Genomic DNA, 13,894 nt, shown 5'->3' on the forward strand with positions numbered 1-13,894 from the left:
TTAACCTGCAATACAAAAAATACTCATGAGTTACTTTGCATTCTGTTTTCACACGGAATCTGCAAAACTTGGGATATATCGCATTTCCAGGGTACCTCAAGTCATGCTAGCCACACAGCCAGTGCTCCGTAGCCACAGGTGGCTGTCATCTTGGACAGCGTGGGTCTGGAATTTCTTGTCACTTCTTGAAAAACCAGGGTATTTATCTTGATTCTGGCACCTCTCGTCTTCTCCATGATCTCGGGATTGTGTCCAATGCCTTGATTCCAGCTGCAAACTCCTTCAGGGTCTGAGAGATCATTCACCTCAATCTTGAGATGCAAGGCACTCATGCAGCAGAGTGGCTTAAGGCTGAAGCATATATTCACAAGAAGGTGCTGGCCTGAATGCGATTCATGGCCCTCTATCAAGTCGTACAATAGTATAAGGCAGAAACCTCTTTATGCCCTTGCATTCAAGTTATTTAAACATCATAAAAAACATGATGGTTTTTTATTCAGACCATGTGTGGCCAAGGAAAATAATCAGAGAGGAGGCATGACAGAAGCTATTTAGGGTGATCAGGATTGCATGGAGTGGAGCGGAGAGGAAGGGGCAGTCGAGGCAGAAGCAACAGCAGGTGCGATGCAGGGAGATGTCAGAGGCACACGGGAGCCGCCCTGGGAAGAGCAGGTACGGAATGTTAACAAGACCTGGTTTGAAGCATGCGGTCCGGGCTTGGAGCAGGTGAGCGATGTGACAGACCGATACCTCGGCTGATTCTGGAGACGGTAGAATAGAGGCAGGAGGGGGAGAAGGCTCAGGTTCGGAAAGGAGAAGATGGCCAAGGACTGAACTAAGGGGAAGATGCACTGCGAATGCAGAGAGTCAGGGCGCCTGGGTGGCTCAGCCAGTTAAGCTGCCAACTCTTTGCCCGGACTCAGGTGGTGATTCACGGTCATGGGATGGAGCCCCTCACTGGGCTCTGTGCTGACAGTGTGGAGCCTGCTTGGGATTCTCTCTCTCTCTCTCTCTCTCTCTGCCCCTCCCCACTGTGGGCGCTCCCTCCCTCTCTCTCTCAAAAGAAATAATCTTAAGAAAAGAGAACGCAAAGAAGCGTAAGCAGGAGAGATATTTCAGACTCAGAGACAGAGAGGATGTCAAGGGAGGCCAGGGTCTTAACTTCAATATCAAGATGCTCCCAAATTAGCTGGGAAGAACCACCCATCTGAAGGCCTGTCTCCCTCCCGGGCACATTCCTGACGTCAGCTCAGATGCAGGGGAAAGAATTCACCCTTTCCAAATGCATGCTTTTCATGACTCCTACACTGGCATTTCACTAGGCCACAAAGCATCGACTAATCGATCAAAAATCTATGAGCACAGACTAAAGCTGCCTTTCCTGCCGGTAGGTCTGCTATTTCAGGTTTGAGGAATTTACACTTTTCCTGGGAGAGGGAAGCTTCTTCTAGGAGTTTTGCTTCCTTACTTTTCAAAATGCAAGGGGAAAAAGGCCAGCTCACATCATGCTCCTTTTATAGAAGCTTCTGTCTCAAGAGGGGCTGGAGGGGCCGAAAAGTGGCGGAAGAAAGAGAACGTGATGAAGCTTTATTTTTCTCCCGAAATAAAAAGATGAACCTTTGCTTCGCTGATGTTGCGTCTCCCGCGTCACGCAGGCAGCGCTGGGATGCGCTGGTCCGCATTCGCAAAGCACACTGACAATTTCAACAAGGGCACCAGGACTCTTCAGAGAAGGGACGCGGTCAGAGGCAGGAGCGAGGTCACTTCCATTCTCCTCAACAGGCAGGGACCTGGCATTCAGGCTAAAGAAGTGTATGCATCAACCTGACTGGGCCACCAGGGGCCCGATACCTGGTTAAGCAAGTATGCTCCTGTAAGGCCCTTTCTGGGTGAGATGAACACTTGAATCTGTCCGCTGAGTAAAGCAGGGTGCCGTCGTCCATGATGTGGGTGGGCCTCATCTAGTCTGTGGAGGGCCGGGACACCACAGAAGGGTAGAGGGGACCATCTGATCTCCGCCGGACTCTGCGAGCTGAGACATCGGTCTTGCCGCCCCCACCCCCACCCCCTCCCCCCACTGGAATTTACACCATGTCTCCAGAAGACAGATGGGACTTCCCAGCCTCGGTATCTGCATGAGCTACTTCCTTATAACAAATCTCCTTTAAAAAGAGATGGAGATAGAGGGAGCGACGGGAATCTATTGATTCTGTTTCTCAGGAAGACACTGACTAACACAAGGTCTGTATGACTAACGCACGCTATCTGGCAAAATACAAAGTCCAGGTTAAAATGAGGATATTTAAGTATTTCAGACACCAAAGGTATACACATGTTTGATCACGTCTTAGTATCCTGACTCCAAAGGTCTCGGCGATGCTGTCTCTTGATCATTAACTCACAGTATCTAGACCCCTTTTGGGAAAGGTCCGGAGGGCAGACAGAGCTTTTCAACAGCGGAAAGGCTCACACTGGAATTTCTCTGGAAAAGGCATGTGGAAATAGCAACGGGGCATTAAGAACTACAGCAGCTCGGTCCTGTGCTGGGGAATCCTGAAAGGAAGAGAGGAAAGGCATCAGAGAGGAAAGGCAGGCGCTATGAGCTGGAGCAGGTGACATTAGCGGCAGGGCAGAGCCACTTCTAGCTGGAAAATGTGGCCACTGTGAAGTTCATATGGGACACTGGACCCTCACACTCACACTCACACACACTCAACTAAAGGACATGCATGGTACTCTTATTATTTCTCTGGAATATTCACCTAAAACCAATTTCCAGGGTGCCAGGGTGGCTCAGTCAGTTGAGCGTCCGACTTCAGCTCAGGTCATAATCTCGCGGTTCATGGGTTCGAGCCCCGCATTGGGCTCTGTGCTGACAGCTTGGAGCCTGGAGCCTGCGTCTGATTCTGTGCCTCCCTCTCTCTCTGACCCTCCCCGGCTCGTGCTCTGTCTCTCTCTCTCAAAAATATATGAACATTTAAAAAAGTTATTTAAAAAACCAACTGCCAAACAATACAGGTAGATAATTATTTCAACTTGCCACAAAACGTAGATCTCTATGGTTGGAATACAAATATCAATCCACTAACAGGAATTGGAAAGAATAAAATCTTCACTAAATTAAACAGCTGAGTTGCTAGATAGCCAGTCACTCCCCTCAAATATGGTGGCCACAATGGGGCGCCTGGGTGGCTTAGTCGGTTAAGCATCCGACTTTCGCTTAGGTCATGATCTCGCGGATCGTGGGTTTGAGCCCCGCGTCGGGCTCTGTGCTGACTGCCAGCTCAGAGCCTGGAGCCTGTTTCAGTCTGTGACTCCCTCTCTCTCTGACCCTCCCCTGCTCACGCCGTCTCTCTCTCTCTCTCTCTCTCCTAGAAATAAATAAAAAAAAAACGTTAAAAAAAAAAAAAAAGATGGTGGCCACACTGACCAAAGCACTCTACGTGGTCTACATGGTTATACACCCGATCTACGCTGCAGGTTAGACCAAAGCCCGCAGAGCGAGGAAGAGAACCCATGACCAGTCATATTCGGAATCAACACAAGGATTCCTCTTCTTCGCTCATGGTCACTAAACAAGAACAAAAGGTGCTGGGAAGAACAGCGTCTGATTCTTAAACATCACAACATTCCAATTAACAATCATCTGAATGAGCACTGGCCAGGGAGAGATTAAAAGGATTTTTCAAATCCAACTCGTAGTCAAGAGGACGACGAGACACAGACGTGCTTGATTCACGGACCCACCATGGAAGCGATGGCCCCTTGGTGGCCAGGGAAAGAAAGAGGACTAACAGAATGCACGCGCAAGTGGATACATGCACACATCTATGATGGCAGAGAGTCTGCGCCGGGTGTGAAAATAAGTGCTTAGATGTTATTCCCTGAACTTAACCCAAAGGCCGCTGTCAACAAGGAAGCAATGTGAAAGATTAAACACCTGGGAAGAACTATATATAAATATTTCCTTTCGCAAAACACAAACAGCATCAAAATGCCCCAACTAAAGTCATTCTAATGAGGTGGCGGCGTCCTAAGTGACCGAATAGAACTCGGGAGCAGGGGAGAGAGCCCCCGGTCCAGACTGCTGACTGCGGCTCCGGCCGCGATTTCAGCACCAGCCTCTGGACTGGCCAGCGCAGTGTCACAAGCGCTGGTCGCTTTTCTACAGCGGGTGTGTCTCTCTGCCATGTTTACTCTTGTGGTTTTTATAGGAGGACGAGGTGCCTGAGAGCCGGCATCTCAGACTTTAGGGCCTTCAAGGTCCCAACAAGCAAGGCTCTCTTCACCAATAGGTCCCTCGCACCCTGTTCGGTGAGCGCGTAGGAAGCGTGCCAGGTGCCCGGCATGGTTCTAGGCGATGTGGCTTCGGCACCTTACGTGACAGCATCCCTTTCACCCTGGAAAATGCATCTTCGATATGTAAACAAGTTCTCCAGTTTTGGTGAGGCATGGGGGCTGTGAGAAAATACAGCAGGACAATGGGAAACAGGGTGGTTGGGGAAGGGGCTACTTTCGCGTCAGTGGTCAGGGTGAGTCTCTGCACAAGCGACTTTCATCCTGTGACCCGTAGATGAGAACGTATAAGAGTGACGGAGTGGGGCGCCTGGCTGGCTCTGTCGGTTAAGCGCCTGACTCTTGGCTCCAATGGTTCAAGACCCCTGTATCAGGCTCTGCGCTGATGGAGCGAAGCCTCCTTGGGATTCTCTCTGTCTCTTTCTCTCTCTCTCCCACCTACCCCATGCTCTCTCTCTAAAACAAATAAACATTAAAAAAGAAAAAAAGACAGATGGTACAAGGCATTAAATCTGTGACGCAGTAACACGTAACAATGCATCTCAATGGAGCGCCCGGCATTTTGCAAGCATCGGATTACTTCATCCTCACAGCGATCCTACGCTGTAGATTATCCCCATTTACCAGATCAGGAAACTGAGGTTCCAGAAGCCTCCACAACTCACCCAAGTTCACACAGAGCCCATCTTCACACCCAGACAGACTCAACCATAAAACTTTCTCTCAGTGTCTCAGCCATGGGCTTAACTACTTGCTGGCCTACAACTAAGTGTTTGGCTTAGAATCCTCACGGCCCTGACCGGCCCTCACCTTGCCTCACCCTGCCTGCTCCCGGTGTAACAGAAATAAAGCTTGTAATTCCCAAGGGCTCTGCCACCCCGTTTTGAATGCGCCCACAGTGTCCGTGACTCCCCTTGAACCTGACACTAACAGTCCGTAGCGCGTCTGGGGGCAGTAGAATCTGCCTTCTCGACATGTTTTTAAAGTATCAGAAAGCCTACTTACGCCGGACGCAATCATCTACACCGGCTTCTGATCCTCAGGTAGGGAATTCCGCTACATATGGCCCCCCCAGCTCCTTCCCAATAACAAGATTCGGTTTGTATCACTGACGTAGAAGTAGAAATAAAACGCAAATCAGTGAGCCTCTCACCTTGAGCTCCAGAACGTACCGTATTTCACCAAATACAAGACACTTGAATTTTCCCATTGGAACACCTGAAATGAGGATTCCTGTCACAAGGGGGGGGGGGGGGATGTATCCCAGTTTACCGGGCGGTATGTTTTCTTTCTTAGTATCACATACAATAATGGTGCATCTTAAGCTCAATAGTGGCCTAGGTGAGGAGACATTCAAACCTGTGCAAATATCAGGTTCCCCACCCCCATCTCCTTTGTTTCCTTCCAGCCCAATTGGCTCCTCGTTTCTGCTCTTTCCCGACAGGCCGTTCTCCACGTGAGCTGCAGATCTGCACACCAGAGCCTGGTCCTCCAGGCCTCACACCCTCTACAACAGCTCCCTCTACTTTAGAATAAACAGAAACTCTACCTGCCATGGCCTTCAAGGCCTTGCTGACCTGGATCCTCTGCTTCAAGCTCCCATTCTTCACAAAGGCTGGTTCTGCCTGCCTCAGGGCCTTTGCACAAGCCACCCTCGCTTCCCAGAGACCTTCCAGAGGTTGGCCTCCTCCTTTTTTTTTTTCCACTTAAGTCTCAGCTCAAACACCCTTCTTGGAGCCTTCTCGGACCCCCAGCCCAGCTCAGATGGCCATGGTCACTCCTGACTGCACTTATTACTGCTTTAAACTAGCCTTTCAGTTTTTGTTTATTGTATTACCTTTTGCCTCCACTTATACCGTAAAGTCTCAAAGATGAAGAAACCTTGTCTTTCTTGAGCACTGCTTATCCCCAGTACCTGGGCACACGAAGAATCTTCTATAGCTATCCATTTAACATAATTACCATAATAGAATATATTACTAAGCTACATTCATTTTTATAGTTACTTTAAATTTTTTTTTAAGTTTCTTTATTTTGAGGGTGGGAGCAGAGAGAGAATCCCGCAAGGATCTCCACTGTCAGCACAAAGCCCAATGTGGGGCTCGAATTCACAAACTGAGATTATGACCTGAGCTGAAATCAAGAGTTGGACGCTTAACTGACTGAGCCACCCAGGCGCCCCTCATAGTTACTTCCTTTTCATTATGTTCCAGCCAATGGGACCAAAAAAAAAATGCTGACAATGATCATTTTGAAGTATATCTGTGACTCCTCCCGAAAAAGACAAAAAGGGGGGGGTGAGAGAGAAAGAACGAATGAACAAAAGAAAGAATGAAAGAACAAAAGAACGAAAAAGAGGGGCGCCTGGGTGGCTTAGTCGGTTAAGCGTCCGACTTTCGCTTAGGTCATGATCTCGCGGTTCGTGGGTTCGAGCCCCGCGTCGGGCTCTGTGCTGACTGCCAGCTCGGAACCTGGAGCCTGTTTCAGTCTGTGACTCCCTCTCTCTCTGACCCTCCCCTGCTCACGCTGTCTATCTCTCTCTCTCCTAGAAATAAATAAAACATTAAAAAAAAAAAAAGAACGAAAAAGAGAACGAAAGAAAGAAAGAAAAAAAGGGAAGAAAGAAGCTTCCAGGGGGGCTTATGAGGAGCAAATGCTTTGCCTTCCCAGATAACCGCTCAGAAATTTCCCATATGCTTCTAAATTGTATCTTTGAAAACTTTATCTGGAACTGGATAATTTCAAGACCCACTGATTTTGCTCTGATGTATCTGTAAAACATACCACAGAATTCTTGTAATTCTTCTAGAAAACCTGTCTGCCAATGACATATTGTTTCCTTTTGCTTAGTATTCACCTTTGAACTTCCCTCTAAAATGTTTACAATTTTATACCCCAGCCTTAGCTCCAGTTTAAAATTGTTTAAATCATCCACAGGGTCACTATTTTTATCACCAAGCGTACCCTGTAAAGAGGAAGTAATCTGCTTCATCTACTAACTACTCAAGTTTCTAAAACAAAACAAACCAAAAACTGAGTCTTAAGTCTTTGACTGCTGCGTTCTTATGGATTCTTTTCGTGAGACTCCATGTTAAAAACGTAAACGTTACAAGCAGTCCTTTCTCATAAGGAGGAGGAAACCTAACGTGTCAGAATAGTTAGATGCATGACTTAAGGTCATTCATTTTTGTTATTACGAAAGAGCATCTAGAAACCAACCCAGGCTTGAAAACAGGAGGGAAGTGTATTCTGCAAAAATTCTGAAACCTTGCCTGCACCCTAATTTTTGGCAGTTAATTGTGTGGAAGATGACATACACAAACCATGACACGTTATATTTCTTACTACTTTCTCCCAGATCTTCCGTGTCCAACGAGCCTGCAACTTAGCCATTCAAACTTCAGAACCAACGCTCCCTTTAGATTCTTTGGTAAACATTTTGGGCAGAATGTGTGTCTTCTTCTGAACAATTCTCCAAACCTACTTTTTTGTATTTCCGTCACGATTTCCATCTTAGAGACCACGAGAATCATGAAATTCAGGTCTGGCTAAAAGGTAAAACTGAAAAAAATGAATACACTGAAAGGAGCACTTAGCCAATGGTTCATTATTAATCGTCATAACGTATTTAATTATTGGATGTTTTTAAGTGATGAACGAATGAGTAAATGACTAGTAGTAAATGAATAAATGAATAAAGCTCCCTTAACCCAAGGGAAAGAAAGTTGGGGGCGGGGGGAGGCAAGAGAAGCTAAGACTTTCACCAGATCACCTGAGCCAGAAAACCAGAAATAGTCTCAACATTATTTCATAATGTAAGCGGTCTACAGTGGCCTTTCCGTAGTTCAAGGTGGTCAAACCAGTCATCCTTTCTCCTCAGCCCTCTTAAAAAAAACATCTTTAGGAAGCCTGGGTGGCTCAGTCGGTTAAGCGTCCGACTTCGACACAGGTCATGATCTCATGGCTCGTGGGTTCGAGCCCCGCATCAGGCTCGCTGCTTGACAGCTCAGAGCCTGGAGCCTGTTTCAGATTCTGTGTCTCCCTCTCTTTCTGACCCTCCCCTGCTCATGCTCTCTCTCTCTCTCTCTCTCTCTCAGAAATATATAAAACATTTAAAAGATTTTTTAAAAAAAAGAATCAGTCTTTAATAAGCTATTGCAAAATGTTAAGAGGTTGCCTCTAAACATTAAAATTAGCTTAATTTCTCCTGTTTGGGACCCCTGAATGACTAAACGCTGCCCAGGAATTTGAGAGCATGTCGCTCCGTTATAAAGAAGAGATCTGTTGGTATCTAGCCCAAAAAGAATGTAATGAGCACCTCCTGGATGTGCAAATCAGAGGTTATCCTGCTCAGTGTGGGGGCAAGATCACGGGCTCCAGGGACACACAGAGCCCAGGGGTGAAAGCACTGCTTTGCTACTTATTAGCTACGTGCTCAGCCAGTCACTCCGCGTCACCAACAGAAAGGAGATAACAACTATCCTGCTTGGGAATAAAGAGAAATGCACTGTCAACTGTCCCCGAGCCGGTCCACAGAGACAACTCAGATTACGGTCGAGAAAGCCTTCTTCTGAATCTTCTGATTCACTCACTACCCCGGGTGCTGAACTAAACAGAATGAATGTATTTTTTTCTCGGATGAGTCATGGCTTTGAAGACCTTCAGAGTCTTTATCCTGAATATCAATTCTCATTGCATCATACGGGGAGTCAGAAAAATGGTAAAATTGAGAATCAATGAGAGGCTGCTCTCTTTTTTTTAAACGTTTGCTTATTCATTTTTGAGACAGACAGAGAGAGAGAAATAGGGAGGGGCAGAGGGGGCAGAGAGAGACAGAGGGAGGCAGAATCCCAAGCAGGTTCTGCACCGTTAGCACAGAGCCCTGTGCAGGGCTCGAACTCATGAACTGTGACATCAGGACCTGAGCCGAAATCAAGAATCGGATGGTCAACCGGCTGAGCCACCCAGGTGCCCCAAGAAGTTGTTTTCTTAAATAAAGTCATGATGTAACTGGGTTTCTCATCATTTGTTTTCCTCTCTTAAAAGGTAAGTATTGACAAAAGGTACAGGTTAAAGGGTGCCCGGGTAGTCAGGGGGTGAAGCGTTAGACTCTCGATTTCAGCTCAGGTCATCATCTCAGTCATGAGATCGAGCCCCCCGTCAGGGAGCCTGCTTGAGATTCTCTCCCCCTCTTTCTACCCCTCTCCCCTCTAAAATTAAAAAAAAAAAAAAATAGGTCCAGGTAAGCTGGACATCCTCGAGGCTCAGAACAATCAACCTTATTCTACCCTGGAAACAGAAGAGTAAAGAGTACAGTTGATTAAATCACATTTTTACAGGAAAGGTTCATCTTAACACCTGGAATACCATGGCTTTTCAGAGAGAAAACTGTGGCCGCGTAAATAGTCTAAAAGAGTCGGAAAAACAAAGGACAGGCTTTTTTTTTTTTTACAAAGTGTATTCCTAAAAAGACTGTTAGACAGTATCCGTGGGGTAAGAGTATGTTTTGGGGAGAGAAGGAAGGGATTACTAAAGTAATCCCTCCTCCACTACTTGATCACCAAGATTATCCACAGCGCCACCTACCGCCACACTGTGTCTACGGCAGCTTGGGGACAGCAGGGCCCCAGGAGTTAAAGCCATGCCCTTGCTGAGCTAAGTAAACTGTTGAGGAATGAAAGAGATACCGTTTCAAAGTTAAAGGGGTTGGGGGAAGGGAGCGAGGAAACCTCACCATGCATGTAAACTGATGATCTTTTAAAATATCTAGGTAGCAGACATAATCATTTCGTTACTGACACATGGCAAGTCAGTAGTTTGAATTTTTCGTAGGTTTGCTAATTAGGCTGCTCTAAAGATCGGAAGCATAAGTAGGAATTACCGGATCTGGCTGATGTAGATACAGTGTACACATTTGTATTTTATCGCCTTTGGACCCAGTGCCAGTTACCTAACTGTTGTGCCGACATGGCTCTTTCAAGTTCAAATGGAAGTACTGTTATCAAGCTAGAGAACCAGGGGGCTCAGAATGGGGTCCAGAGACTGGGTTTTCCTAATGTCTACGCTTCTCCTCAATTAGCCCTTCAGGATAATTAAATCTCCTTACTATGAAACGTACCTAGATATGACTGTTCTGGACTATGTTCTTGCCCTTACCGATCTTGTGCAGAAGAAAGCAGAGAACCGATGGTCAGTCGTAACAAAGCCACCACCGGATCTCCATTCTGCCCTAGAACTAAACCAGTCACTTAAAACAGACCATGACTTAGAAAATGTTCCATTTTAAAAACAAAACAACTGCTTTCCAAACAGAAAAGGACACGGACTGATAATAAAAATGAAAAAGAAAACTACGGTGACACTCCCCTAGCGCTGTGTTCCAAGCACTGCTCAAAGCGCTTTACAGATTATCAAGGTTGACAACGCACGGCCACCTCCCTGTTCGATTAGTGACTTTCCTGTCGTTAAGATCTGAACAAGCACCGTAAATACCACAGGATAAATCGATGGGATGTTCCGGACCAAGAATTCTGGCTTATCAACACCCTCGCCCTTAGGTTAAAATAATTATGCTTATTAATAAATAGCTCATCTGAATGACCAGGGGTTGTGACGTCACTAAACACGTACGAGTGATACAGGTATTTTCCAGGGAAGGGCTCTAAGTGTGAATGGGGGTGGGGTGGGGTGGGGGAATGCTGGATATGTATCTTCAACACCAACAAGGGAAATGGGGGAAATGAAAGTCATTCTATTTACATTGCAAAACCGCTGACTCGACCATCACGCTCCCCTTCTCAAAAACAGACCGGTTTGCAGTCCTCATAATGCCAGCCATGCAGTGGCTGCCAGACGGGTGCCAGATTTTGCACAGGGCATGGCCGCGAGGGAAAACCCACGGTGCGCCTGAACCCTGGGCAGCAGGGGAAAGCCCGTCCGGCTCTGTAGCTCAGGAAGCGCGCAGCAACTCGCCAGGGTGAAGAAGCCGGGCACCAGGTGCTTTCCTTCCACTTCCCCGAGGACCTGAAGCAACAGCAAAGTGACCCGCGCCCCCTCCCCCAAGCCTGCGCGGGGCACAACTGTCACTGCCGCGGCCCCACGCCGCTCCTGCTTCCGACGACGGCCACAGGCCCCCAGGCTGCGCGGCGGGCACCCGCGGTCCCCACCGCCGGCACGCGCGGGGCCGCGAGTCGGGAGCGCCGCCGGGGCCCGGGGCACGAGTGAGCCGAGGATAATCCCATTCCCTTTCAAATCCGTACGCTTTCAAAGAAAAGTGGAGACGAGGGAGGCCCTGGGTGGAGCTGGAGGGGGAACCACATGCAAACTTTCAGAGCCTCTGAATCTGCATTTCTGGCGAGAGTCTCCCAGCCGGCGATTAGGGGATCCAGATACCCCCCTGCGCCCCCCACCCCCGTTACTTAGCCCCCGAGGCTGGAGACCCCGCGAGGAGACGCACCGAGCGGAGCCCGGGTCCCTCGCCCACCCGCTCCCCCAGCAGCGGGCAGCAGGCGCGCTCCGGGAGCCCGGCCTCCCCGCCCGCCGGGCCGCGCAGCCGGGCGCCTCCCCTCGCGGCCCACGCCGCCGGCCGGGGTCCGTCCGGGCCGGTGCGGCTCCCGGACCCGGCCGGATGCACAGCCGGGCCGGGCGCCGAGGCTCGGCCGCGCGCCTCCCGGGCATTGTCCGCAGCCGGGGCGCCGCGCGGCCCCCGCCCCCCTACCCGGCCCGGCCCCGCCTTACCTCGGCCGCGCTCCCCGGCCCCGGACGCTGCGGCCCCGGCCGGGCGCCGAGCTCCCGGGGACGACGGCGAGGAAGATCGGGCCCGCCAGAAACGGGGGCCGAGCGCGGGCCGCACGGGGGCCGCCGAGTCCGGGCGCCGGCCCCGCGGGGCCACGGACGGAGCGCCGGCCGCGCGAGCCCGGGGCCCGGGACGCAAGGCCGTGGAGCGCCCGGCTGGCGGCGGCCGCGGTCGCTCGCTCCGCGCCGAGGGGGAGGGCTGGGCTGGCTTCGCGGAGCGCGAGGGAGGGAACTTGGAGCGAGTTGCCGCGGCCCAGAGCGCGTGTCCCCGCCGAGTGTGCACGCCCCCATAGGGCGCCCCGCCCCGCCCCCGCCCCGCCCCTCCGCAGCCCTCCCCGGGCCCGCCCCCGCCCCCGCCCCCGCCCGCACCCCCGCTCGCAGCCGGGCCACCTCGCCCAGCCCTGTGCCCTCCTCCACTCCCACCCTGGTCCCGCCTCCACACCCCTCCCACAGCCAGGCGTCAGACCCCTTCCGCACCCCCACCCGGGTGGGGGGAATCCGCAGGCTCCGCGCTGCCGGGAAGCCCCAGATCCGGCCACCGCGCACGGGGGACCTGGAGTCTCTTGTGACTGTGATAACCGCACCTGGTAGTCAGCCCGTCAGATGATCTGAGAGCCTGACATTTTCTGCGCGCTAACTTCCACATACTCTGGGGAGCCTGCTTAGCATTTGCAGACTTCATGTCTGAAGGCATTTTTAAGACTCCAAAAAACGTTTGGAGAAAACAGCAGAGAATAGTTTTAGAAATCACAGGCACGATGTACGGCCCGTGGAGCCTGGGCCGGCTGATGTTTCCAAGCGGACTAAATGTTTCAGGGTGTATCATGATTCATGTTCATACTGTAGGGTTTGTAAATGCTTTTTCGTTAGAGGTGCTTATTAATCCGCTTGGTTGGTTTTTTGAGGGCTTTGTTGTTTTAGGAATACTGAGCACATTCTGGTTTAGGTTTTGCTTTTGGGAACTCCGGTAGAGGAAATCCATATTTATCGAAACGACTGAATGAGCTACGAACTCAAAACATAATTACTTCTCTAAAATATTCAGCGGAGATTCCTTGATACCTTTTGTACATTTGAAATAAAACTATATTCATCGCATTTGCTCAGAAAGAGCCTCTATATTTGAACTATGTGGCTTGTGTCAGTCCAGTTCAGAAATTATCAAGTAAAAGCTCACGCTTCCACAATAAAGTTTTGGCTACTTAGAAGAGAACCATTATAAGCAAGCGACATGATACTGGGTTTTAGACAGAACTTTCCTTCCGCCTACTAAGTCATTCCATGTGATGCTCACACATTATGCTGTGGTCTCTGTTAAATCCGAAAGTCATGTAATGGCAGAATAAAGGTATTTTGTGTAGCAAATTGGAACTAACATCTCGGATCTCAAAGTAAGCTATTAAAAAAGAGGAACTTCTTTGCCCCAACCTCTTCCTTGAGGGAATTACTCTTTCACACTGTGCAGGAGATACCTTTCCTGCCTTTTCAGGGGCACGTGACCCAAGGTTGCCAATGAGAGTACGTCTCATCCTCTGCGCACAAAGGGAAGGGGGGAAATACAGAGGGTCTAATCTGGGAAAATGGGGGTCCTTTTTCGGATTGATATTGACGGCTTCTGAGATCGTGCCACGCAAGACAGAGGTAGCCCGTTAGCGAGTGAGGCCAGAAGAAGAAAGCCAAGTGAGCAGTAGAGCCGGGAAGAGTATGGATGGCATTGATGAGCTCCTCCTTGCAGCCATGCCTGAAACCAGTCAAAACCCCTGGATTTCTGAGGAAATGCACCAATAAACGGTCTTTCTCGCTT

The 13,894-nt window shown here is 49.7% G+C and overlaps 2 protein-coding genes across 7 annotated transcripts in view; one reads left to right on the plus strand and one right to left on the minus strand.

Annotated features, from left to right (window-relative positions):
• Positions 1-12,334, minus strand: part of FAM110B (family with sequence similarity 110 member B) — a 152,663-nt gene extending 140,329 nt beyond the window's left edge. For all 6 annotated transcript variants that reach the window (XM_039254616.1, XM_039254612.1, XM_039254614.1 and 3 more), the window contains exon 1: positions 12,034-12,334. The gene's annotated coding sequence lies outside the window, so the exon portion shown is untranslated. The remainder of the gene's footprint in view (positions 1-12,033) is intronic.
• Positions 625-12,697, plus strand: LOC120246951 (basic salivary proline-rich protein 2-like). The gene is made up of 3 exons (XM_039254609.1): positions 625-726; positions 10,376-10,485; positions 11,326-12,697. Exons 1-3 carry the CDS (start codon positions 625-627, stop codon positions 12,695-12,697), a joined length of 1,584 nt encoding a protein of 527 aa, XP_039110540.1.
• The last annotated feature ends 1,197 nt before the right edge of the window (positions 12,698-13,894 follow it).

Source organism: Hyaena hyaena, unplaced genomic scaffold, assembly GCF_003009895.1.
Source record: "Hyaena hyaena isolate Hyena2069 unplaced genomic scaffold, ASM300989v1 scaffold_495, whole genome shotgun sequence".
In the NCBI taxonomy this organism is placed as follows: Eukaryota; Metazoa; Chordata; class Mammalia; order Carnivora; family Hyaenidae; genus Hyaena; species Hyaena hyaena.